Genomic DNA, 24,323 nt, shown 5'->3' with positions numbered 1-24,323 from the left:
AAACACCATCAGAGCACTCCTGACATATGGTTGTCAAGCCTCTGCTTAAAGACCTCCAAAGAAGGAGACTCCACCACACTCCTTGGTAGCAAATTCCACTGTCAAACAGCTCTTACTGTCAGGAAGTTCTTCCTAATGTTTAGGTGGAATCTTCTTTCTTGTAGTTTGGATCCATTGCTCTGTGTCCGCTTCTCTGGAGCAGCAGAAAACTGCTCCCTCCTCTATGTGACATCCTTTTATATATTTGAACATGGCTATCATATCACCCCTTAGCCTCCTCTGAGACTGGGAGATGCAGCTGCACAGAACTGGGATCACAATGACAGCGATTTGCTTTAGGAAAAAAGGCAGCCTTGCACAGGGTCGTCTTATGGCCCAGGTGGACCTCAAGCAGCCCCTCCGTTCCCTACTCTGTCATATTCACAGAAGGACAACAAGGGAAGAGGTGGACGTTACGTGGCTCGTATGCTGTTCTCAGTACGTTTCCGAGCACAACTCAAAGTGTTGGTGCTGACCTTGAAAGCCCTAAACAGCCTCGGTCCAGTATATCTGAAGGAGCATCTCCACCCCCATCGTTCAGCCTAGACACGGAGGTCCAGCTCCGAGGGCCTTCTGGCGGTTCCCCCCCTGCGAGAAGTGAGGTTACCAGGAACCAGGCAGAGGGCCTTCTGGGTAGTGGCGCCTGCCCTGTGGAACACCCTTCCATCAGATGTCAAGGAAATAAACAACTGACTTTTAGAAGACATCTGAAGGCAGCCCTGTTTAGGGAAGTTTTTAATGTTTGATGCTGTATTGTTTTTAATATTCAGGTGGAAGCAGCCCAGAGTGGCTGGGGAAACCCAGCCAGATGGGTGGGGTATAAATAATCAATTATTATTATATATCATTATTGTTATTATTCTCGTCTCTCCTGCTGCAGGTGCCTGGTTCCTCTTCCCCCTTGCTCCCTAGCTGGGTGGCGCTGTTACTGAATAAGACTTCCCTTCCCCACAACTCAACTGTTGAGGAAGGAGCTGGCCAGGCATACCTTACTGAGAGTGGCTTCCTCCCCAGAATCTTGCAATGGTCTGATGTGGGACTGCCCTTATGTTTGATGGGGAAACTGCAGCTAGCGCATGATGTGGCAGCAGGGCTTGGGGCAGAGGCTGCTGTCTGCCTATTCAGGGTACCATTCCTCAGGGAACTGCACTGGCCGTCAATAGGCTACCAGGCCAAATTTAAGGTCTCAGTGCATGGTGCCCTAAATGCTTGAGACAGGATACCCCAGATTTGCCTTGCCCCCTTTTCAGCTGCCAGTTCACTGCAGTCATCTTATGGCAACCCAGTGGCACCTGCATTGTGGAACATGCTGTCCACTGAAGTTAGGCTCCAGCACAACACACATCTTGTCAGAGGCTTAAAAGAAAAAACAACCCCCGTTTTTTCTAGAAGGATGAATTGACTTGTTGGCAGCATCCAGTTTTCCTTTGGAAAAATTCTCTTTTCTCTTTTTATTTGTTGTATTGTTATTGTTGTTGTTTTACACACTGTAATATTCAGTAACGTTTAGCCGCCTAAAAATATTCAAAATAAATAATAACCACTGAAGTGTGAGTTTCCACCAGGTCATCCTCTCCCAAACAAAAGAAAGCAGCAACTGAAGACCCCCCCCCCGATGCCCCCCTACTACTGAATCCCCAGGAGCAGGACTCCCTGCTCCCTGCTCCTGGTCCAAGCTCCTCACCCAAGGAGAACCGTGATCCACTTGGCACTAGGACCCCGCTGAGTCAAGCTGTGCGCATTTGCGCACTGACAAACTGCACCATTTTACCATTTCAGCAGTAGCTGGAGCAGCTCTGCCAAGGGAGTGAGGCTGCAGTGCCTTCAAGAGCACAGAAAAGGGGCTATTCAAAGAGATGCCCCCAACGCCCGTCCAAATGCTTTCTCATTTCTTTTCTTCTTCTTCTTTTGCAGCTTAAACTGGAGCAACCAAAGCTGCAAATCAATATATCTGAAACACTTCACTGAAGGCGTAACCATAGCAACACACCAAGGATCTGAGGATGCTCCTGTCTGGTAACAAGGAGGTTAGTCTATTTCAAGTTCAAGATCATATTCATCTGAATGCGTCACCCACCATCCCATCATTCCACAGCCAACCCCTTTCCCCTGACTATCAGATAGCAGGGCAGCAGGTGAGACACGTGTCGGGGGGGGGGGGACAGAGGTCAAAAGCTGCTCTAGAAGTGCTTGATCACACTACTTCTATTCTTCAGAGTTCAAAATCTCTTACTTAAACTGCTGCTCTCTTTGGTATTCTCATGAGATATAGTGGTTCTCTTGTTCTTCGGTATTAGGCCCATATACTGGAATTAAACGTCTGTTTATTAAACGTCCTTCATTCCATCATGCTTTGCCTTCTAATGTTTGGCCCAAACAGCTTTCACAAACCAAAGGAAATAATATTTCCCCCCATCTAATTTAACAAGCTGGCTCCATCGCCCTGTGAGATGCTCAGGAGCAAACGTCACAACAAATGTTCCCAGCAGTCACTGTATATTTCAGAGACGCTCCAGAACCTGATCAAGGTTCCTTCTATTCCAAGATCCCGTTTCCACCAGAAGCCGGAAGGTTATCTATTTATGACATTTACATCTCACCATTCCCTCAGGGAGTTCAACGTGGCATACATGGTTCTCCCCCCCCCCCCATTCAATGCCCATAACAATGCCATGAGGTAGGTTAGCCTGAGAGCCAGTAACTGGTCCAGTGTTGCCCAGGGAGCATCATGGCTGAGCGTGCATTTGAACTCTGGTCTCCCAGGACCTAGTCCAGCGCACTAGGCACTATAGCCCACTGGCTCTCAGGTGCCCCAAGGGGAAGCCTGTCGCAGATCATGAAAGCAACCTCCCCATGGTATGGAGGGGAGGAGGATGTGGTCCTCCAGTTTGGGTCCAGATCTCACTAAAGAATCAGGACCAGCAGCAGAACCCAGCCAGCAGCAGCCCATGTTGCTACCAGAAGGAAGCCGCTCCAAGTGAGCTCTCCCAACCAGCAGCTTCAAGCTGTCAGCTGCTCAGTTGCAGTCAGGCCACGAAGGTCCTAAGAGTTCAAAGAAGTCATCCTAGTCCACTGAAAGAAGCAGGCAGGTCCCAGCAAAGATGCAGTACTCTTGGCCCACACTGCACAATTCCTGCAGGGGCCAGCAAGGAAATAATAATAATAATAATAATAATAATAATAATAATAATAATAATTTATATCCCGCTGTCCCCAGCCAGAACCGGGCTCAGGGTGGCTAAGATCAAAATATATAATATATTAAAATATAAATTCAGCAATCAACTGAAATACAGTGGACACTTGGGCTGCGGACGTGATCCGTGCGGGATGCACGTTCGCAACCCGCAGCGGTGCATCTGCGCATGCGTGGGTTGTGATTCGGCACTTCTGCACATGTGCAACTGCCGAAACCTGGAAGTAACCCATTCCGGTACTTCCGGGTTTTGGCGGTCCATAACCCAAAAGAATGCAGCCTGAAGCGTCTGGCACCTGAGTTAGGACTGTACAGCTTAAAATTGGATTAAAATCAAAATAAACTCAGATGGCTACCCACAAATTATAACTACAGGGTTAGGGACCTTAAGTACTCACCAGGCTCAGCTATTTGTATGAGCCGGTGAGAAGTGATAGAGAGGCCACTTATATGCAGGGTCTTATAATGGGCCTTGTGGAACAGCTCTGTTTTGCAGGCCCTGCAGAAAGATGTCAAGTCCCACAGGGCCCTGGTCTCTTGGGACAGAGCGTTCCACCCGACTGGGGCCAAGGCAGGAAAGGCCCTGGCTCTGGTCGAGGCCAGCCTAACCTCTCTGGGGTCTGGGACCTTCAAGATGTTTTTATTTGAAGACTGTAAGGCCTTCCACGGGGCATACCAGACAGGGGGTCCTGTAGGGACGAGGGCCCCATGTTGTATAGGGCTTTAAAGGTCAGAACCAGCACCTTAAACCTGACCCTGTACTCCACCGGGAGCCAGTGCAGTTGGTAAAGCACTGGATGAATGTGATCCCGCGGTGAGGACCCCGTAAGGAGCCTCGCCATGGCATTCTGCACCCGCTGGAGTTTCTGGGTCAGCTTCAGGGTCAGCCCCGCGTAGAGCAAATGACAATAATCAAGGAACAGGCAATAGTTTCTGAGCACCTCCTTGTAGTATTCTGCCCCCATGAGCTACAGGATGTATTGGCACACGGCTTCTCTGTGTAGAACAACTGGGTGGAGCTGCTGAAGGAGAACTTTAAAGTGCAAAGGCCGGGCTGCCCACTATCACGTGAAGCAAGTCCTACAATTGCTGACTTGTCGCTGCACCGCAGATGCTAGCAGCCTCCCAGCAAGAGCTCAGTCACCTGCGCCTTTGTCATACTAGCTGATCTGCTGCCAAAGAAAAGCCTTTGGCCCAAAAAGCCTGTTCACTGACATCACACTCATTCATCAAGAAAAAAGTGATGCTTGGTGGAATCTGCCTCTTCCCAACACCCCGTAATTCTTTAGACTCCCCAGTTTTGAATAAGAGTTCTTTGAGCAGGGTGTTTGAAGACTATCATTTGCTGACAAAAAAAATGTGAGGGAAGAGTTTGCTTGCCTGTTCAGTTAAAAATCGAGGGTGGAAACTAGCACTTAGGGAGGTGGGGGTGCAAGATTAGAGCAAATGAGCTGAGACGTTATAGACACAAATGGTAGTCTTTAAAAAAAAATCAGATTTTTCCCCCTCCAGGGATGTGCCCTGTGTTTCATTATTCTAATTTTGTTCAGCCTGCGTAGATTTTGTCATCACACTGAAGCACGGGAAGAAACACCCAAGTCCAGCCCGCAATGCAAACATCTCCTGTCAGAGCCCAGACTGCTTGAAGGTCAACAGGCCCCCCGGGAAGGAGGAAATGGTGAGGGAGGCGAACCCTGCAGCACAAGATTTCCTCCCCACATAGCAAAATCCGGGGGGCATGGAAGGAAGAGGCTGCAGTGAAAGGTCTGCAGGAAGCTCAGGAAAGAGAGGCAGTGGGAAAGGGGTTCTGAATGCAGGCTAGATCCATTGGCTCCAGTGAGCCAGAATGGCACCGAGAAGAAAGTCGCCCTCAAGAGCCCTCTGGGAATTGGTCCAATCCTCTTCTAAGGCCAGCCAGATGGGTGGGGTATCAATGATAAATTGTTATTATTATTATTTTTATTATTATTACCCCCTGCAAGGGCCGTATTTAGGTTGGATGAGGCCCTCAGCTACTGAAGGTAATGGGGCCCTTTCTATGTCCAGCTGTCCTTTGTCCAAAACAAATTGTCACTGTTTTTTGTGTTGAATATATGCCATATGGTCATTTATGGACCTCGTAGGTATCTAAAACCATTTGCACATAACAAAATATGTATTTTATCAAAGTAATTGTTGCACTGAAATATAATTAAGAAGAAGTATACTAATAGTGAAATACATTTTATTTTCCTTTAAATTTTTTGGGTGGCCCCCCAAGAGAGTAGGGCCCTAAGCTATAGCTTATACGTAAATCTGGCACTGCGGCCCCTGCCTCTTGTGGATGGGAGTTCCGTAGCTCCACGCCGCACTTCGTGAAGGAGGACTTTCATCTCCCTCTCCTGAATCACTTTGTCAGATGCCCTCGAGTTCGAGAGAAGGAAAGCTTTCCCCGCAGGTCCACTTTCTTCCTGCTCTGCATCCCTTCATAAATTTCTACTGCCCACTCCCTGGCCTTCCCTGTATTTTCCTTAAACCAAAAAGCCCCTCTTCATGGGGGACGGCTGCCCCTGCCAAGATGCCTTGATAGCCCTGTTGAGGTGGGGGGGGGCAACTGATTTTTAAAAATAATATATGTATTAGGTTTTCCATTTTATAATGTTAAATACATCTTTATAGAACTCTTTCCTCATTTGCTCACGCAAGCTGTCGACTTCCCTCCATCCCGCCTCATGGTTTTTTATAATTCCAATTTTACCTCATAGCATTTGTACCTTTTCCAATTTACGTTGCCCTCCTTCATTTTATCACGTATTTTAAATCAGTGTGGGCCAAACGCGGCCCTCCAGCTGTTTTGGGACCCCTCCAGCCATAAGCGTTCAACAGATAAAAAGCAAATAAAGTACCTGAAGACAGCTTTTGAGCCACATGAAAACAGCTGAAGTTTTTGACTTTTTAAAATATTGTTAGCATCTGGAGAAAATACCATATTTTTTGCTCTATAAGACTCACTTTTTCACTCCTAAAAAGGAAGAGGAAATGTGTGTGCGTCTTATGGAGAGAATGCAGGCTGCGCAGCTATCCCAGAAGCCAGAACAGCAAGAGGGATTGCTGCTTTCACTGTGCAGCGATCCCTCTTGTTGTTCTGGCTTCTGGGATTCAGAATATTTTTTTTCTTGTTTTCCTCCTCCAAAAACTAGGTGCGTCTTGTGGTCTGGTGCGTCTTATAGAGCGAAAAATACATTGCTTAGCTACAGAAGCAGTGACTTTCAATGCTCCTTTTGCACCATTCAAAAGTGTCACAGCTACAAAAGTACAGCTTCCACGTCACACTTTTTTAAACACCCAAATCTGGCAGAAAGCCATCTAATTCAGATTTTAATTCTATCCTGATTTGTTTTGAAGAGGTGATTTAATTATTGTTTGATTTTATATCAATGTTTATATTTGATGTTAGCTGCCCTGAGCCCGGTCTCGGCCGGGGAGGGCAGGATAAAAATTAAAGTGTTTTTATGATCATCATCATCATCATCATCATGTTGGGCCATCCGTTCTAAATAAATGTAAAGAGGTAATAATTATTGAGGGGGAGGTTGAGCCCTGGTCCCCCCCCCCCCCGCTTCCCAGCCAGGATACAAATAAAAGTTTATTATTCTTATTCTTATTATCTTATTATCCAGGATACAAATAAAAGTTGTTGTTGATGATGATGTTATCATTATTATCGTTATCCCTAGCTAGCAGGACCAGTGGTCAGGGATGATGGGAGGAGTTGTAGTCCCCAAACGTCAGGAGGGCCGAGTTGGGCCTTCCCTGTTCTAAACAAATGTAAAGAGGTAATAATTATGGGGGGGGGGTTGAGCCCCGGTCCCCCCTCCACTCCCCCCCCCCGACTCCTTGTTTTCTGCCTCCGCCCGGCGCCCCCCCCCAGCCCTGCGAGGTGGGCCTCTCTCTCTCTCTCTCTCCTCTCTCTCTCTCTCCCCTCAGGACCCCCTTGTCCCCCCCCCGTCCCCCCCCCCACTCACCGGCTCCCTCCTCTCTCCGCCGCGCCGGCCTCCGCCCTGCCAGCAAGGCCCCCGCCCGGGCTGCCCTCTCTCTCGCCGCCGCCGCCGCCAACTCCCACAACTTCCCCGGGCAGGCGCCGCGCGGGGCAGCTCCCCGCCCAGAAGGACCCCTGGACCCCGCGCAGGCGCCTCCGGGGCGGCGAAGCCCAAGGGGGCGGGGCCGCGGCGCCTTCCGCCCGGCGAGGGGCGGGGCCTGGCTGCTCCTGGGCCGCGGGGGCGGGAGGAGGAGGAGGAGGAGGAGGAAGAGGGACTCGATCCTCGGGGCTCCCGGGAAGGAGGGCGGCAGGCAGGCGGGCGGGCGCGGCTCCGGGAGACGGGCGGATCGGCGGCAGGAGGTAAGGGAATGATCCGAGCGATCCGAGGTCCGGGACCAGCTCGGCGACCTCGGATCGGGACCAGCTCTCTTGCATAGCTGTCAACGTCTCCCCTTTTTTTGAAGGGAAATTCCCTTATTCCCTTATTTCAGTATTCCCTTATTATTATTATTATTATTCCGAATAGGATTCCTCGTGAGAAAAGGGAAACGTGGACAGCTCTGCTCTCTTGGTCCCGGTCCCGATCGGCGCCCCCTTCCCTTCCCCGCCCCGCCCGGGACAAGCCCACCAGGATCCCCCTTCTGCCCCCCCCCCCCCGGGAATCCTGTCATTGTAATTGATCAGTGTAAACTCTTTAGGATTTGCGGGTGTTTGATTTTACTGTTTGCTATTGGATTCCAATGGATTGTTGAATCCTGCTTCATTTGATATGTATTGGAAGCCACCCAGAGTGGCTGGGCTGGGTGAGGTATAGATACAGTGGTACCTCGGGTTACAGACGCTTCAGGTACCATACGCTTCAGGTTACAGACTCCGCTAACCCAGAAATAGTACCTCAGGTTAAGAACTTTGCATCAGGATGAGAACAGAAATCGCAGTGCAGCGGCAGCAGGAGGCCCCATTAGCTAAAGTGGTGCTTCAGGTTAAGAACAGTTTCAGGTTAAGAACGGATCACTGTAAATAAAATGATGATGATGATCCTGGGCAGTGGGGGGTCTGCATGGCAGCTTTGCCCATCCTTAGCAGGAGAGAGGAGAGTCCATCCAGTCACCTCTGGGCCGCTCTGCACCCTCCTTCCCAGGCCAAACCAGAGATTCGGACCGCCGCCTCGTTCCGGGTTTGGCCAATGATTCATAAAGGAGGAACTCATTCATGAAATCCTCCGCACACACACATGCACTCACAGCTGTCGGAAGGCGGCCCAGAGCTCAAGAGAAACGAAAGTGCCCCTGTGCAAAAGTTTAAAAGGTGCAAGGAGATAGGATAGTAAATGTATTAAGGATGAAATAACAAATAAAGCGAATAATGCAACAATAACAAAAATAATAGCAGGCACACGGGTGGAGGGAAGTACTGGGCTGTGGGGGAGGGAGGTGAAGGGATTAATTGAAATTGTTAAAGAATGGTACAGTGGTGACCCGCAAGACGAATGCCTCGCAAGACGGAAAACCCGCTAGATGAAAGGGTTTTCCGTTTTGGAGATGCTTTGCAAAACGAATTTCCTATGGGCTTGCTTCGCAAGACGAAAATGTCTTGCGAGTTCCTGCGGGGTTTTTTCCTCCCCCCCCCTTTTTCTAAGCCACTAAGCCGCTTATCTGCTTATCCGCTAAGCCGCTAAAAGCGCTAATCCACTAAGCTGTCAATGGGCTTGCTTCGCAAGACGAGGAAACCGCTAGACGAAGAGCCGCACGGAACGGATTCTTTTCGTCTTGTGAGGCACCACTGTATAGGATTTCAGAGATTTAAATTTTTATAACACACTTACACTGTAAAACAAGAAAACCCTTAATAAAATATATTAAAAAAAAAACAAAACAATTCTATAAGGAAAGCAGAAAGCAGCAAGAAACATCAAGTAAAGATATCAGAGAGGAGATCAGTGTAAAGGAAAACATGAGACTTCTGGTTTTGTTACATATGATTTTATTTTGGAGTTGTCTGTTGTAAAGAATGTATATTGTGTGAATAAAATAGTAAAGGATTTGGAAAAAAGAAAGTTTCCCCATGGATGAGGAGAGCCAAAGGGCAGGAGGGTGCGAGTGACGTCACACCAGCATGACATCCCGGCCTGACCTCACACCCCACCCGTGGGGCCTGTCATCCTGCCAAGGGAGCAGCTCCACCCTGACTGGGAGCAGGGGAGGGGAGGAACTGCCTGCCTGCCCGCCCCTCCCTTGCCAACGCCTTTTCTTCCAGGAGCTCCATGCCCAGGCGGAAAGAGGTGCAGGCGCTGCAGAGGCTCTGCCTGGAGAATGTGGCCGGGAACATGAGCTGCCTCTGGCTCAAGGATTACGCCGACAAATACCTGGACGAATACCACTTCCGCTACATCATGGGGCCCTTCAGCGAGCTGGGTGAGTGGGTGCGGAAGGGGGCAGCGCCCAGGAGCCCCTAGCGGGCAGCAGCACCGGTTGAGGTCCTGCCTCCCATATTGGCAGCCGGCCGGCAGTCTTAGGGTTAGAAGTCGCCCAGAGTGGCTGGAGAAACCAGGCAGGTGGGCAGGCTATAAGTAATAAATTACAGTCGTACCTCGGTTTACAGATGCTTCAGGTTACATTTTTTCAGGTTGCGGACCACCAAAACCCGGAAGTACTGGAACGGGTTACTTCCGGGTTTCAGCAGTCGTGCATGCGCAGAAGCACTAAATCGCACTTTGCGCAGAAGCGCCGAATCACAACCCATGCGTGCACAGACATGCCGTTGCAGGTTGCGAACGCTGCGAGTTGCGAGCATGCATCCCACACAGATCACGTTCACAACCTGAGCATCCACTGTGGTGGTGGTGTTGTTGTGAGCACAGATTAACATCCTGGGTCTCCCCCCCCCCCCCGGGTTTTGGCAGTCGTGCATGCGCAGAAGCGCTAAATCTCACTTTGCACATGCGCAGAAGCCCCAAATTGCAACCCATGCATGCGCAGATGTGCTGCTGCAGGTTGCGAACGCTGTGAGTTGCGAACGTGCATCCCGCATGGATCACGTCCGCAACCCGAGCGTCCACTGTATTGTTGTTGTTGTTGTTGTGAGCACAGATTAACATCCTGGGTCTCTCCTCCCCCTTTCCCAGCTGGCTCTGTCGTCCAGGAGCTGCTCCAGCTGATGGGGCAGAGCGGGCGCCTGACCCGCCCCATGCTGCACCTGCTCCTGGTGCCGCACCTGACGCAGCTGAGCCTCAGCACCTGCCCAAAGCTGGTCACCAAGGCCATCGCGGACATCATCACTGTGCGCTGCAAGGTAAGGGGGGGGCGCAGGGGGCGCTGTGCCAGGACGGAGATCCCTCAGGGAGGCACGTCTTCTGAGATGCTGCTTCCTCTCCCTGGCCTCCTGCCATGTGGCTTCTTTCAGGCGCTTGATGCACTCGGATCGGGGCCATGGAACACCCTCCCATGCGATGTCAAGGAGGCAGAGAAGTTTTAGGAGACATCTGAAGGCAGCCCTGTATAGGGAAGCTTTTAATGTTGGATAATTTATCATGTTTTTAATCTGTTGGGAACCGCCCAGAGTGACCGGGTATTATTATTATTATTACATTATTATTATTATTATTATTATTATTATTATTATTATTATTATTACTACCATATTGGCCTGAATATAAGCCTCACTTTTTTCCAAATTCCGACCATGAAAAGCTAGTGCAGCTTAAATTCACGGCCTTACAAAAATAGGCTTTTATGATATCGCGGCTGAAACAGACATATGGTAAAACGAAACGGGTGTGATTGCCTGCAGAATTTTAAGGGAGTGGCTTATATTTGGGTATTGTCTTTTCTTCTTTTTTCCCCTTGAACTTTAAAGGTGTGGCTTATATTCGGGTGTGGCTTATATTTGGGCCAACACAGTCATAATAATTAATTTGCTCTGCTGGCAACATGCCCATGTAATTATGGTGTCCCAGGATCCTTTAAAAAACAGAAATACTTATGCTTTTCAGGTTTATACATTTCACTAAATTTACAATCATTTTAGCATTTCAGATCTTGACTTCCTTCCCCCTCTTTCTGCGGCTCCTTAACTTTATTTTTAATATTTTCTGCGTATCTAAATTAACTTAATTTGCTCATTTATTCATCTACTTTACATATATACTCTTATCAAACTGCAGGTTTTTACAGTAACCCTGCTAATCTTCTCATCTGTTTACAACTTATCGGTAAATGTTCAGTAAAGCATTTCAATTCTTTTGTAAAAAAAAGTTTCTTGATTTCTTATTCTTCTGGCAAGTTTTGCCATTTCTGTGTATCCCATAGGTTTTTGTATCCGTTCTTCCTTTGCTGGGACTTCTGCTTCTTTCCATTTTGGGGAGAGTAACGTTCTTGCTAGGGGGACGCAGGTGGCGCTGTGGGTTAAAGCCTCAGCGCCTAGGGCTTGCCGATCGAAAGGTCGGCGGTTCGAATCCCTGCGGCGGGGTGCGCTCCCGCTGCTCGGTCCCAGCACCTGCCAACCTAGCAGTTCGAAAGCACCTCCGGGTGCAAGTAGATAGATAGGGACCGCTTACCAGCGGGAAGGTAAACGGCGTTTCCGTGTGCGGCTCTGGCTCTGGCCAGAGCAGCGATGTCACGCTGGCCACGTGACCCGGAAGTGTCTCCGGACAGCGCTGGCCCCCGGCCTCTTAAGTGAGATGGGCGCACAACCCCAGAGTCTGTCAAGACTGGCCCGTACGGGCAGGGGTACCTTTACCTTTACCTTTAACGTTCTTGCTGCTGTGGTAGCATACAGGAATAAGTTTCTATATCGTTTCGGTAGTTCTGTCCCTATAATTCCTGGGGTCCCTTTGCCCTCCGTCCTACTCTCATTCTCGCTCCTTTTCCCGAGGCAGAACCTGTCCTCCCTGGATCTCCGCGGCTGCAGCCGGATCCCTGCCGACTCCCTGGTTGACCTGGCGGAAATCCTGCCCGGCCTCACGAAGCTGAACCTCTCAGGGACGCAGTGCAACACATCCGTCCTCTCGGCTGTGGGCTCCTCCTGCCAGCGGCTGCGCGAACTGGACATCTCTGCCTGCGCCCGACTTTCTGGGGCCTCCCTCCTCTACCTGGCCTATGACCCCATCGCAGGCACCTTCTGCTGCCCGGCCTTGCAGGTGCTGGCAGCGTCGGACCTTGAACCCAGCGTCTCCAGCCAGGACCTCCTCTGGGCCCTGGTGTTCCTGCTGCTGGCACTGCCCAGCCTGAAGTCCCTGGCCAGCAGCCTCGTCCCGGACGCCGTGTGCTTGGTCCACCACCAGGAGTTTGGCGGGGCCCAGATCCCCCCGGAGTTTCCCTCCCTGGAGGAGCTGGTGCGGTGGCACAGGGCACCCTCCTTCACAGGCGAGGGGAGTGCCAAGCTCACGCTGCCCCTCCGGGAGATGCTGGAGGTGAGCGAGGACTCCTTGCCTGCCATCTGTGCTGCGTGCCCCCACGTGGCGAGGGCCACAGTGATCCTCGAAGACGGCCCTGGCAAGGGCCAAAGCCCCCTGCTGTCCTGGCACGGCCTTGCCCACCTGACGCTGTACTGCCAGGGGAGCAGGCACCTGGGGGAGCTGCTGCCCCTGGCCGCCGCCCAGGGCAGCCAGCTCCAGACTCTCTCGCTGGGGGGCTTCTCCCTTGAAGACCCTCTCTCCTTCCCCACCCTGCTGAGCCGCTGCCCAAACCTCCGGGAGCTCAGTGCCTCCTTCTGTGCCCCGCAGCTGCCCGGCTGGCACTGGGAACCACTTGCAAACGGAGACGGAGGCGTGGATGTCAGCCTCGTTCCCCTTGACAAATTCCCTCGACTCTGTGCCTTTCGGCTCATCTTGGCCGCGTCCGACGCTCCTCTGCCTACTCCGCACTCCGCGGTGCTGAGCGCCACCCTCCTGTCTCTGCTTAGGAATTCCCCGTGCCTGGAAACCCTGGAGCTGATCCACGTGCCTTTCCCCTTGGACGGGCTGTTTCAGAAGGCGCTGGAGACCCCTGGCACCCCCCTGGCACACCTGTGCAAAGTCTCCCTGGCCCACAGCCAGGTGTCTGCCCAAACCGCCCACCTGCTGCTGGCTTCGGAGAATCAGCTCGGACACCTGGACTTGCAAGGCTGCCCGGACGTTACCCGGGGAGACCATGACCAGCTGCTCAGGAGGGTCCGCCGTGAATGCCTGGACCTGCTCGTCCTGTGGAGGTGAAAGTCTCTGCCCCGTTCAGCCTGCAATGGGGTGCCCCCTTGCGCCGAGGCTCAGAGCGCAAAACGAGTGATAAGTTTGCAGAATACAAGCGCCATCTTTGTGCCCAGCAAACACCAGCAGAGCCGGGGGGGGGGGGGACAAGGTCCCTTGCAAGGGGTCAGCTGAGATGAAGTGAGGGCCACAGTGAGGCCTCGGTGCTTGCAGGAAACAACATTGCACTTGGCAAGAGGCTGTGGAAAGCAGGGCAGCCAAAAATCCCAGAAGACTCATGGAATTCTAGGGTTGGAATTTACCCCCAAGTAGGCTTTACCCCCAAGGGACGCAGGTGGTGCTGTGGGTTAAACCACAGAGCCTAGGACTTGCCGATCAGAAGGTCGGCGGTTCAAATCCCTGCGACGGAATGAGCTCACGTTGCTCGGTCCCAGCTCCTGCCAACCTAGCAGTTTGAAAGCACATCAAAGTGCAAGTAGATAAATAGGTACCACTCTGGTGGGAAGGTAAACGGCGTTTCCGTGTGCTGCTCTGGTTCGCCAGAAGCGGCTTAGTCCTGCTGGCCACATGACCCAGAAGCTGTACGCCGGCTCCCTCGGCTAATAAAGCAAGATGAGCGCCACAACCCCAGAGTCGGCCACGACTGGACCTAACGGTCAGGGGTCCCTTTACCTTTACCTTAGACTTGCCAAGATGTATAAGACTGAATCAGATAAATGCTGGAAACGGAAAGAGGAAACGTTCTTTCATACGTGGTGGACTTGTTCAAGGGTAAAAGAGTATTGGGAAATGATCCATAATGAATTGAAAAAAATGTTTAAAAGTACTTTTGCCAAAAAAACAGAGTCCTTCCTGTTGGAGATAATTCAGACGGACATTCCCAGGGGTCAAAAAAGGTTATTTATGTATGCCACTACTGCAGCCCGTGTTTCGTTAGCCCAAAAATGGAAAACGAGCAAGGTCCCAACCAAAGAACAATGGCAGCTTAAGTTGACAGAATATGCACAACTTGCAGACTTAACATAATAAGAGACTAAGAAGAACATACAAAGTTTGGGAAGCGTTTATCAAATATATGGGAAATAATGATTGTGTCCAGCTGAAAACGCTGGCAGCATTAAGATAAATTCAACAGGGTAAACAAGTTTGACAGGTGCAGTAGTGGAATACTGAATGGCATAGTTTTTGTAAAATATGCAGGGATTTAGGATATGTAAAATGAACCATGGAAAGAGAAGAAGTCATTGATATCTTGAGCATGTGAAATGAGTATTTTAAATTGTAAAGCAGAAAATTTAATAAAATTTTTATACGGAAGGGACCCCCGAGGGGCATCTAGTCCAACCCCCTGCAGTGCAGGAATCTCGGCTCAAGGATCCTCAACAGGCGGACATCCAAGCTCTGCTTAGAAGACTCCCATGAGAAAGATTCTGATGCACCATCACGAAAGGAAGAAACCTGCTGCAAAGCGTTTTACCTTCTCTGAGCAATTCTGAGCACAGACAGGCAGCCCACGGAAGTTCCACTTCTGGGGTCAGTCCCAAGTTACCATATTTTTTGCTCTATAAGACTCACTTTTTCCCTCCTAAAAAGTAAGGGGAAATGTGTGTGCATCTTATGGAGCGAATGCAGGCTGCACAGCTATCCCAGAAGCCAGAACAGCAAGAGGGATCACTGCTTTCGCTGCACAGCAATCCCTCTTGCTGTTCTGGCTTCTGAGATTCAGAATATTTTTTTTGTTTTGTTTTCCTCCTTCAAAAACTAGGTGCGTCTTATGGTCTGGTGCGTCTTATAGAGCGAAAAATACGGTAATACATAACGGTCGCTGTGCAGAAAGGTCGTGCCTTGTGTGCCTTCACCCTTTTCCCTTTCCCTTCATGTTCATTTCTGGGGGGGCTCAGCCACCCTGAGCTCCCCAGCTCCTTCCTTTCCACCTGCACTTTTGGGGACAGAGAGGCAGTGCGGTGTAGTGGTTAGAGCATCAAACTGGGACCCCAGAGACCCAGGTTCCATTCACTACTCTGCCATGAAGCTCGCTGGGTGACCTTGGGGGCCAGTCACTAACCCTCAGCCTGACCTACCTCACTGGGTTGTGGTAAGGATAATATGGGGAGGGAAGAAGGGTGCAGGCCGCCTCGAGCTCTGCGGAGAGAAGACCGGATATAAAATGCAATAAATATTTAAAAATAATCCTTTGTTCCACCATACCGGGGTAACAGCTGCAACTTAACACTGTGCAGTTAGAATGGGGGGCGAGACTTGAAGTGCTTTTAAACTGAAGGAGATTTAATACAGTTGTTTTGTCAATCCTCCTTTAAATATTGCTGCTGTTTTTATACTGGTTCTTCTGTTTTTGTACTGGTTTTTGTATTGGTTCCTCTTGAATTCTTACTGCGTGGTTTAGCCCCCAGTGCTTCTTAAATGGGCCCCCATGACCTACACATCTCACTCTCTGCTGCGTCCGTATTTTGCATTATATCTCAATAAACCGTTTAGTTTTGCTTCCATTGCAACTGCATTTCGGCTGCATTTTAGGGTGTGCAAATCCAAGCCCAGGTTACCCCCGCTTTATACTGGAGCTGCCTTGGCCGTTGTTTGCTGGACTTTGGAGCCAGGAATCTGATAACAGCAGGCAGCTGCCAATCCAGAGTTCAGGGCCGGGGACGGCGTGTGGTGCCAAAACCCCCAGGAGGGAATGAGTGTTTCGGAAGAGACAGTTGCTTTCAAAGAATGTGTGAATGCTCCTTGAGGAACAGGACCACAAACATGCCAGTGTGTTTGCCGTTAATCCCTATACCATGCTAATAACAGAATTATAGCAGCGTTGTGTAGTGGTTAGAGCACCAGGCGACCAGGATTCGAATACCTGCTCAGCCTTGAAGCGCATTGGGTTGCCAGTCACCAACCCAACCTCACAGGGTGTTGCGTTCTGAGGCCAAAGGAAGGAATGGACCCTGATTAAAATAAGACACGAGGCTTTGACCTGCAAGGCTCTCGGAGAAAGTGCATGCACCACACCCCTCATCAGGCCATTTTATTCGCAAAAAAATCCTTTACACAGTGCTGGTAAGAACCAATCAGATTTCCTTGGAGCATTCAAACAGACCTCAAGTGGGGACAAAGTTAAACTATAAACACCAGTTAGGCATACATACTCTGGAGTAAATGAATGAAAAACTACAAAGGAGCGAATACAGCAACCCCGGAGGTGATAAACAATCAGTACACATGATAAGGATGGCCACGTGAAACCTGTTTCCTGGCCCTAAGGTTAACATCCTAAGATTACCTATTAGAAAAGCTACATCAAAGAAACTGCCCATAGTCTTTAGATGACCCAGGACGCCTGCCTGTCAGTCAAAGTGTGTACGTGACTTGTGAAAAGAGAGAGAAATGGGCAGTAGAGGCAAAAGGGCATGAATGTAGAATCTTATGGGATTTAATCAGAAATTATCATCAATATATCAAACCCAGTCAACACAATGCGTTCATCGTGGACACGTGGCTTGATGTATATTTTATAATTCCTCATGGTAATCCCATCTGATCCCTACACAGGGTTGTTGTGCGAGATCAAATGGGGGGGAATCATGTGAGCTGCTTTGAGCTCCTTGGTGGGAAAAGTGAGATATAAATGTAATATATAACAAAAACAAACAGCTCATATGATAACTGAGCATTCCTGTTGTTAATAATAATAATAATAATAATAATAATAATAATAAACTTATTTATATCCTGCCCTCCCCAGCCAGAGCCGGCTCAGGGCGGCCAACACCAGTAAAATTACAGTAAAAACGTAATAGGGGGGGAAAACCCAATTTAAAATACAGGTTAAAATGCAGAGGAACGACCTTTTCAGTTGGAAGTGAGCATCTATATGAAAAATTGTAAATACAGGGGATACATCAATGGCCCCAAATGCCTTGGAAGTCCCCTATGGTGGGTGTTTGGGAGGAGGAATGGCAAGTGGGCGCCCTGAAATGCTGGTAAAAGGGACTTTGATTTCTTCATTTATGGTGGAAACATAAAGCAAAGTGGTGCTGGCCCAGGGCAACTTCAAGTCCGAAATCCCTTTTGACTCCCTTCTGTGCCTACTGAATTATTATTATTATTATTATTATTATTATTATTATTTATTATTAATACCCCTCCCACCTGGCTGGGTTTCCCCGGCCACTCTGGATGGCTCCCAAAAGAATTAAAAGCACAATAAACATACATAAGACCATAAGGTCCATCTCAGGCACCATGCATCCTTTGCAACGGCTGGGATTCTGTACGTGAAGTTATGGAAAAGTAACTGGAAGCCTAATGAAATTTATGAGAAAATTATAGAAACAGCCAAGTATTACTTTACTAAGTTACGTTAAAAGAAAAAGAACATTTTAGAGAAGCTATTGAATCCTGGTAATTCCGTATGTAAAGGGAGAACAAAGAATTTCAGCGCGAGGTGCAGAATGCGTCTATTTACACAATGACTATTTATTTGTCAGGAAAGGCTGACGTGAAAAATGGTGGCTCCTTTGTTACAGATTTACAGTATGTACCGTAATCCCTCCTAAGAAAGGCTCAGTCTCTGTTAAAGGTGAGATCAAGTGCATTGTCATTTGTTTGTACAGTGGTACCTCAGGTTACATACGCTCCAGGTTACAGGTTTAAAACTGGAATAAATATTATTTTTTTAAAAAAAAACAGAAAAAAAAACCAAAGCAATATAATTGGCAGCAAACTAAATCTTATCTCAAAGGTTTGAAAATAAAACATTACAAAGGTCAACGACTGAATGCAGGTTATTGCAGCAAAGTTATCTTAAAGATTTCAAAAGAAAACTTTACTAAAGGAAGTCAAATATAAAATGCACTGTTATAAGAAAAAACTGCTGCTTTTCCCTTACGGGGTACCCAAGAGCCCGTATAGAGTCCTTAAGTGGGTTCCCTAATGGTAGGAGAAAATAACAGAGGCTAACCAGAGAATATTGAGAAGCAAAGCAGCTAGTAATCCTGATCTTTATTAAACTGTTGCAACAGGGTCCCTCGCTCACTCCACGCAGGAGGCAGGAGGGACCCAGAATAAGGTTACCAGACATCCCCGTTTCCCAGGGACAGTCCCCGGATTTACAAATTGGTCCCCATACAAAATCAATTGAAGTTGAGACTTCCGAGTTGGCGCCTCCCGCTAATGGCGGGTTCCCTCTGAGCTCCGGAGGGACCAGCTCCACGAGATCGGGTCCTGCCGCTGCAGCAAAGCGGGGACCTTTGAGAATCAAAGGCGGGTGAAGCCTGTGAGCATGGGGACTCAGCGGGCACCATTTGCGCCCCCTCTGAACTGGGAAAGAGCCTTTTTAAAGGCTTCGGAACGGAACGGAGTGAGCGGCGCGGTGCTGTGAGCCGACTGCTTCTTTTGTGGAGTGAAGCTGCGCAGCTGTGGCCGGAGAGCGCTGACTTTTTCCTGGACAATTGGACTTTAAAGCATCTACTCATGAGTAGGTTTATTGATTTAAATTGGAAGAACAAATTGGAATAAATTCGGTGCCAAAAGGGGAAAGTATAAACAGGAAGTCTGCTTCCCCTGTTTATAGACAGAACAAAGCAAAGAGACTTTTAAAGCGGAAACCCTGAAAGATCCTTTTTGGAAAAGGTCTAAAATCCAACACCAAAAAGTGGTTTCCCCCCGAGTTTGCAGGAGCGGAGGGGGGAAGACTTAAGCTTTATTCCTGCACGAGAATGGAGTTTGAAAGTTAATTCTGCTGTCTCAAAGCCCTGGGAACGGACTGCCTTTTAAAAGGAAGCTGACTTGAGAGTGAAAGTTAGTCTTGCAAGCTAACTCTGCGAAAAAGATACAGTGTTTCTGGACTTTTTCTGAATTTAAAGTAACTCCTTTAGGGTTTCACAGTATCTATTTGGACTATGAAACTGTGGTTTTGAATGGCTGGTGGAACTTATTAAAGTTTATACTTGTTGTTAAAGATTACAAATTGATGCTGTCCCCTAGAGGAAAAGTGACACTGTTGCAATAACAACTACGCCACATTCCTTCTCAAAACAAACTCCCAACAAATCTTCCAGGCGTGGGACCGACCTTGAGCTTTTATGAGAGGGCTATGGCAGATGGTAAAGAAAAATTAGACCCAGCATATAATACCAGGTCAGGCAAAACATATCACCAGCGAAGGCCATCAACTTCTGGAGTACCAGGAGGAGCAGCTGCCACGCAGAGCAAATTAAAAACTATGTCATCTGATGATGTATTAACCCAGGCACTTAGTAAAATTAATGACTCTCTGGAAAATTTAGCAAAAGAAGTGGTGGATACAAAAAAAACAGGTGGTGGCTGCATCAGCAAAAATTGATGTGAATACAGCAAGTATTAATGACCTGGTAAAGAAAGTGACTTTTAATACAGAGTCCATTGAAAAACTAATTGAGGAATCGGCTATGACCCGAAAAGTAGCTGAGGAAGCGAAAGAGATTGCATCTGCTGCCCAGGAGAAGATATTACCTGCATATAAGAAACTGGAGGACCACAATTTGGCATTGTCTTTTATAGAATTACAAGCCAAGGAGAAAAATTTGAGAATTAGAGCGGTACCTGAAAGTGAGAAGGAGAATTTGGCGGACTTTCTTACAAAGGAATTTACAGATTTTTGGCAAGAGGAATTGGGGAAGGAAGAATTTAAGATAGTGAGTGCTTTCAGAATTGGGAAGAACAAGGAAAGAGATTGTTTGATTACTTTCCGAACAAAAGAAGAAAGAGACAAAATTTTAAATCTGCACTACCAGAGGAAGAACAAGGTAAGAGATTGTTTGATTACTTTCCGAACAAAAGAAGAAAGAGACAAAATTTTAAATCTGCACTACCAGAGAACCCTGGAAATTGGAGATTCTTTTGTGGAGATCTTTAAGGATATCCCAAAACACATTTTGGATATAAGGACCTACTACAGAGATCTTGTGGTTTTGCTGAGAAGAAACAAGATACTTTTTAGGTGGGAATTTCCCCAAGGCCTATTGGTTAAATATAAAGAAAGGAAAATAAGAATAAGAAAGGTGAATGACAAAGATAAGTTTTTGAGAGATTACGGAGAACATCTTCAGAAAGAAGCAGAATCGGAAGAAGAGCCAAAAACACTGGAAAAAGGAATTTTGGGCATAGCAAATTTACCATTTGGACTCCCTAGTCCAGAGAAAGAGACACCACCGACAGAAGAAGAGCAACTACTTGGAGCAGTTGGAGGTAAAGCGAAGTAACCCCATCATGGCTCTGCAACTTCTAAGCTGGAACTGTAATGGATTGAACTCCCCTCGAAAGAGAAGAAGTGTGTTTCATATATTAAAAAAAGAACAACTGGATTTGATTTGTCTACAAGAAACACATGTAATGAGGCAACACAGGAAATTACTTATCAATAAGAGATTGGGACAAGAGTTTATTTCATCGGACAAAGTTTAAAAAAGAGGAGTCATGATATATGCAAAGGAGAGACTTTTACCAAAATTAATTTTCAAGGACGATCAAGGAAGATATTTGGCAATAGAAATTCAGTTTCAAGGAGAAAAATTTTTAATTGTAGGAATTTATGCACCAAATGAGGAGAAATCCGAATTTTTTAGGAAGTTGCATGAGACTCTATTGGACTATTTAGAGGAGAACGTGATTTTGATGGGGGATATGAATGGAGTAGTATCTACAAATATGGACAAATCACAAAGACAGGTAGTCACCAAAGATGGTAGACTACCTAAAACTTTTTTTGAAATGACTGACAATATGGACTTGGTGGATATTTGGAGAGTAAGGAACCCTTTGGGAAGAGAGGGAACCTTCTTTTCTGAAGCCAAGATGACATGGACTAGAATTGACCAAATATGGATAACTAGAGGAATGGCACCAAAGATAAAAAAAGTGGAAATCTGCCCCAAAACTTGCTCCGACCATAATGCTGTAAGGATGGAAATGAAACAAATAGAAACTGGTTCATTCAGATGGAGGATGAATGACACCTTATTTAGAGATGAAGAAGTATACAAAAAGGCCCAAAAAACCTTGAGAGACTATTTTGAAATAAACATGAACACTGATGTTGAAAAAAGAATAATCTGGGACGCAAGTAAAGCTGTTATGAGAGGGTTCCTGATACAACAGAATGCAATAAAGAAGAAAAGCCAAAATGAGAAAAAAGACAAAATCTTAGAGAAGATAAAAGAAGGGGAAAAGAAATTGAGAGTAAAACCAAAGTCACAAGAGATTTTGAGAGAAATAAAATTATATCAAACACAATATATGGAACTGATGAATCAAAACAAAATAAAAAAATTCCTTCCAGTAGCACCTTAAAGACCAACTAAGTTAGTTCTTGGTATGAGCTTTCGTGTGCATGCACACTTCTTCAGATAATGAATCAAGAAATAGAATGGAAGATTAAACAAATGAGACAAAAGACATTTGAATCGGCGAACAAGTGTGGGAAGCTTCTGGCCTGGCAAATGAGAAAAAGACAAAAATTAAACACTATCACAAACCTAGAAGTGGAAGGGAAAAATATACATAACCCAGAAGTATTTTAAACAATTATATTCACAAGGGCCACAGAAAGAAATGGACATAGAACAATTTTTAAAAACAAATGGATTACAAAAAATCTCTCAATAAAGTAAACTGATGTTGAACTATAAAATTTCAGAACAGGAAATAGAAGGTGCCATTCAAAGCATGCAACTGGGCAAGTCTCCAGGACCGGATGGGCTGACTTCCAGGTACTACAAATCTTTGAAAGGGTACTTAATGCAACCTTTGAAGGAAGTCTGCAATGAAATTATGGAAGGGAAAAGGGCGCCAGAGTCGTGGAAAGAAGCATACATTACGCTTATACCGAAAACAGAGACTGAAAAGACTCAACTTAAGAACTACCGCCCCATATCCTTATTAAATGTGGATTACAAAATTTTTGCTGATATTTTGGCTAAAAGATTGAAAAAAGTATTGATGGAAGAGATTCATAAAGACCAAGTGGGCTTTCTCCTGGCAAGGCATTTGTCTGACAATTTGAGGAATATAATTGATATCTTGGAGAAATTAGAAGTGAATATAAATACAAAAGCAGTTTTGATATTTGTGGACGCGGAGAAAGCTTTTGACAACATTTCTTGGAGTTTTATGAAAAAGAATTTACAGGGGATGGGGGTAGGGCAAGGGTTTGAAAACGGTATAGGCGCAATATATTCCTAACAGAAAGCAAAATTAATTGTAAATAATGTCGTTACGGAAGAATTTAAGATAGAAAAAGGGACAAGACAGGGGTGCCCAATTTCACCATTACTTTTTATATTGGTTCTGGAGGTTTTGCTGAACACGATTAGAAAAGACCAGTTGGTTAAAGGGATACAGGTCGGAGCTAAACAGTACAAACTGAGAGCATTTGCAGATGACTTAATTTTGACGCTACAGGAGCCAGAATCTAGTACTAAAAGGGTTTTAGACTTAATTAATGAATTTGGTCACGTGGCAGGATTTAAATTGAATAAGTTAAAAACTAAGGTTTTAGAGAAAAAGAAAGGTTTCAGAATGAGACTGGTTTGACCGTGGTTAAGAAAGTGAAATATTTGGGGATAAATATGACAGCAAAAAATGTGAACTTATTTAAAGATAACTATGAAAAATGTTGGACAGAAGTAAAAAGAGATTTGGAAACATGGTCAAATTTGAAGCTTTCCTTGTTGGGCCGAATTGCAGTTATAAAGATGAATGTATTGCCTAGAATGTTGTTTTTGTTTCAAACATTGCAGATTGTGGACAAGATGATTTCTAGATTTGTCTGGCAGGGCAAGAAGCCCAGAATAAAATTTAAAATATTAACTGATGTAAAGGAAAGGGGCGGATTTGCCCTGCCAGACTTTAAACTTTATTATGAATCAGCAGCATTCTGCTGGTTGAAAGATTGGCTACTTCTTGAGAACACAGACATTTTGGACTTAGAAAGATTTGATAATGCTTTTGGGTGGCATGCATATTTGTGGTACGACAAGGTTAAAATACATAAAGCATTTAAAAACCATATTGTCAGGAAAGCATTGTTTAATGTTTGGATAAGATATAAAGACTTACTGGAAAACAAAACCCCAAGGTGGTTGTCACCAATGGAAGCGAAAGCTTTTAAAAGACTTCATATGGAGTCCAATTGGCCAAAATATTGGGAAATTTTGGAACAAGAGGGAGACAAACTGAAATTGCAGAGTTTTGAGAAACTAAAAACTAAAGTGCGAGATTGGCTTCATTACTATCAGATAATGGAGGCCTATAAATTGGATAAAAAAATTGGATTCCAGGTGGAAAAATCGAAATTAGAAACAGAATTGTTAGAACCCAAAACAAAGAATCTGTCAAAGATGTATAATTTGCTGCTGAAATGGAATACTCAGGACGAAACGGTGAAATCTGTTATGATTAAATGGGCACAAGATGTTGGACATAATATTATGTTTGCTGACTGGGAACAGTTATGGACCACCGGTTTGAAATTTATGGCATGTAATGCCTTACGAGAGAATATTATGAAAATGATTTATAGGTGGTACATGACCCCAGTCAAGCTTGCAAAAATCTATCATTTGCCCGATAATAAATGTTGGAAATGTAAGGAGACTGAAGGTACATTCTTTCACCTTTGGTGGACGTGCCCAAGGATTAAGGTTTTCTGGGAAATGATTTATAATGAAATGAAAAAGGTATTTAAGTATACCTTCCTGAAGAAACCAGAGGCCTTTCTCCTGGGCATGGTTGGCCAATTGGTGCCAAAGAAGGACAGAACTTTTTTTATGTATGCGACAACTGCAGCAAGAATTCTCATCGCAAAATACTGGAAGACACAAGATTTACCCACTCTGGAAGAA

General features: G+C 46.5%; 3 protein-coding genes across 4 annotated transcripts in view; 2 read left to right on the top strand and 1 right to left on the bottom strand.

The window, feature by feature from the left end:
* DCTN1 (dynactin subunit 1) overlaps nt 1-7,339 on the bottom strand; it is a 74,477-nt gene extending 67,138 nt beyond the window's left edge. Inside the window, exon 1 of the mRNA XM_079990715.1 lies at nt 7,240-7,339. The gene's annotated coding sequence lies outside the window, so the exon portion shown is untranslated. The remainder of the gene's footprint in view (nt 1-7,239) is intronic.
* Nucleotides 1-24,323, top strand: part of WDR54 (WD repeat domain 54) — a 307,575-nt gene that overhangs the window by 220,952 nt on the left and 62,300 nt on the right. The gene's annotated exons all lie outside the window — the stretch shown is intronic.
* Nucleotides 1,731-15,941, top strand: LOC307224241 (uncharacterized protein). The gene is made up of 5 exons (XM_079990933.1): nt 1,731-2,066; nt 4,786-4,913; nt 9,510-9,667; nt 10,378-10,544; nt 12,130-15,941. The coding sequence occupies exons 3-5, from the start codon at nt 9,517-9,519 to the stop codon at nt 13,441-13,443; spliced, it is 1,632 nt and encodes a 543-aa protein (XP_079847059.1). The 5' UTR covers nt 1,731-2,066; nt 4,786-4,913; nt 9,510-9,516; the 3' UTR covers nt 13,444-15,941.

This window comes from Podarcis cretensis, assembly GCF_951804945.1.
Source record: "Podarcis cretensis genome assembly, chromosome: 9".
Taxonomy (NCBI): domain Eukaryota; kingdom Metazoa; phylum Chordata; class Lepidosauria; order Squamata; family Lacertidae; genus Podarcis; species Podarcis cretensis.
The sequence above is the reverse complement of the archived record's forward strand: the minus strand, read 5'-3'. Positions and strand labels throughout refer to the sequence as shown.

Excerpts from the sequence above, each read along its gene's own strand:
- LOC307224241 (XM_079990933.1), top strand. The coding sequence starts at position 9,517 with ATGCCCAGGCGGAAAGAGGTGCAGGCGCTGCAGAGGCTCTGCCTGGAG. Across the intron at positions 9,668-10,377 it reads GGGGCCCTTCAGCGAGCTGG|CTGGCTCTGTCGTCCAGGAG; the intron begins GTGAGTGGGTGC and ends CCCCTTTCCCAG. Across the intron at positions 10,545-12,129 it reads TCATCACTGTGCGCTGCAAG|AACCTGTCCTCCCTGGATCT; the intron begins GTAAGGGGGGGG and ends TTCCCGAGGCAG.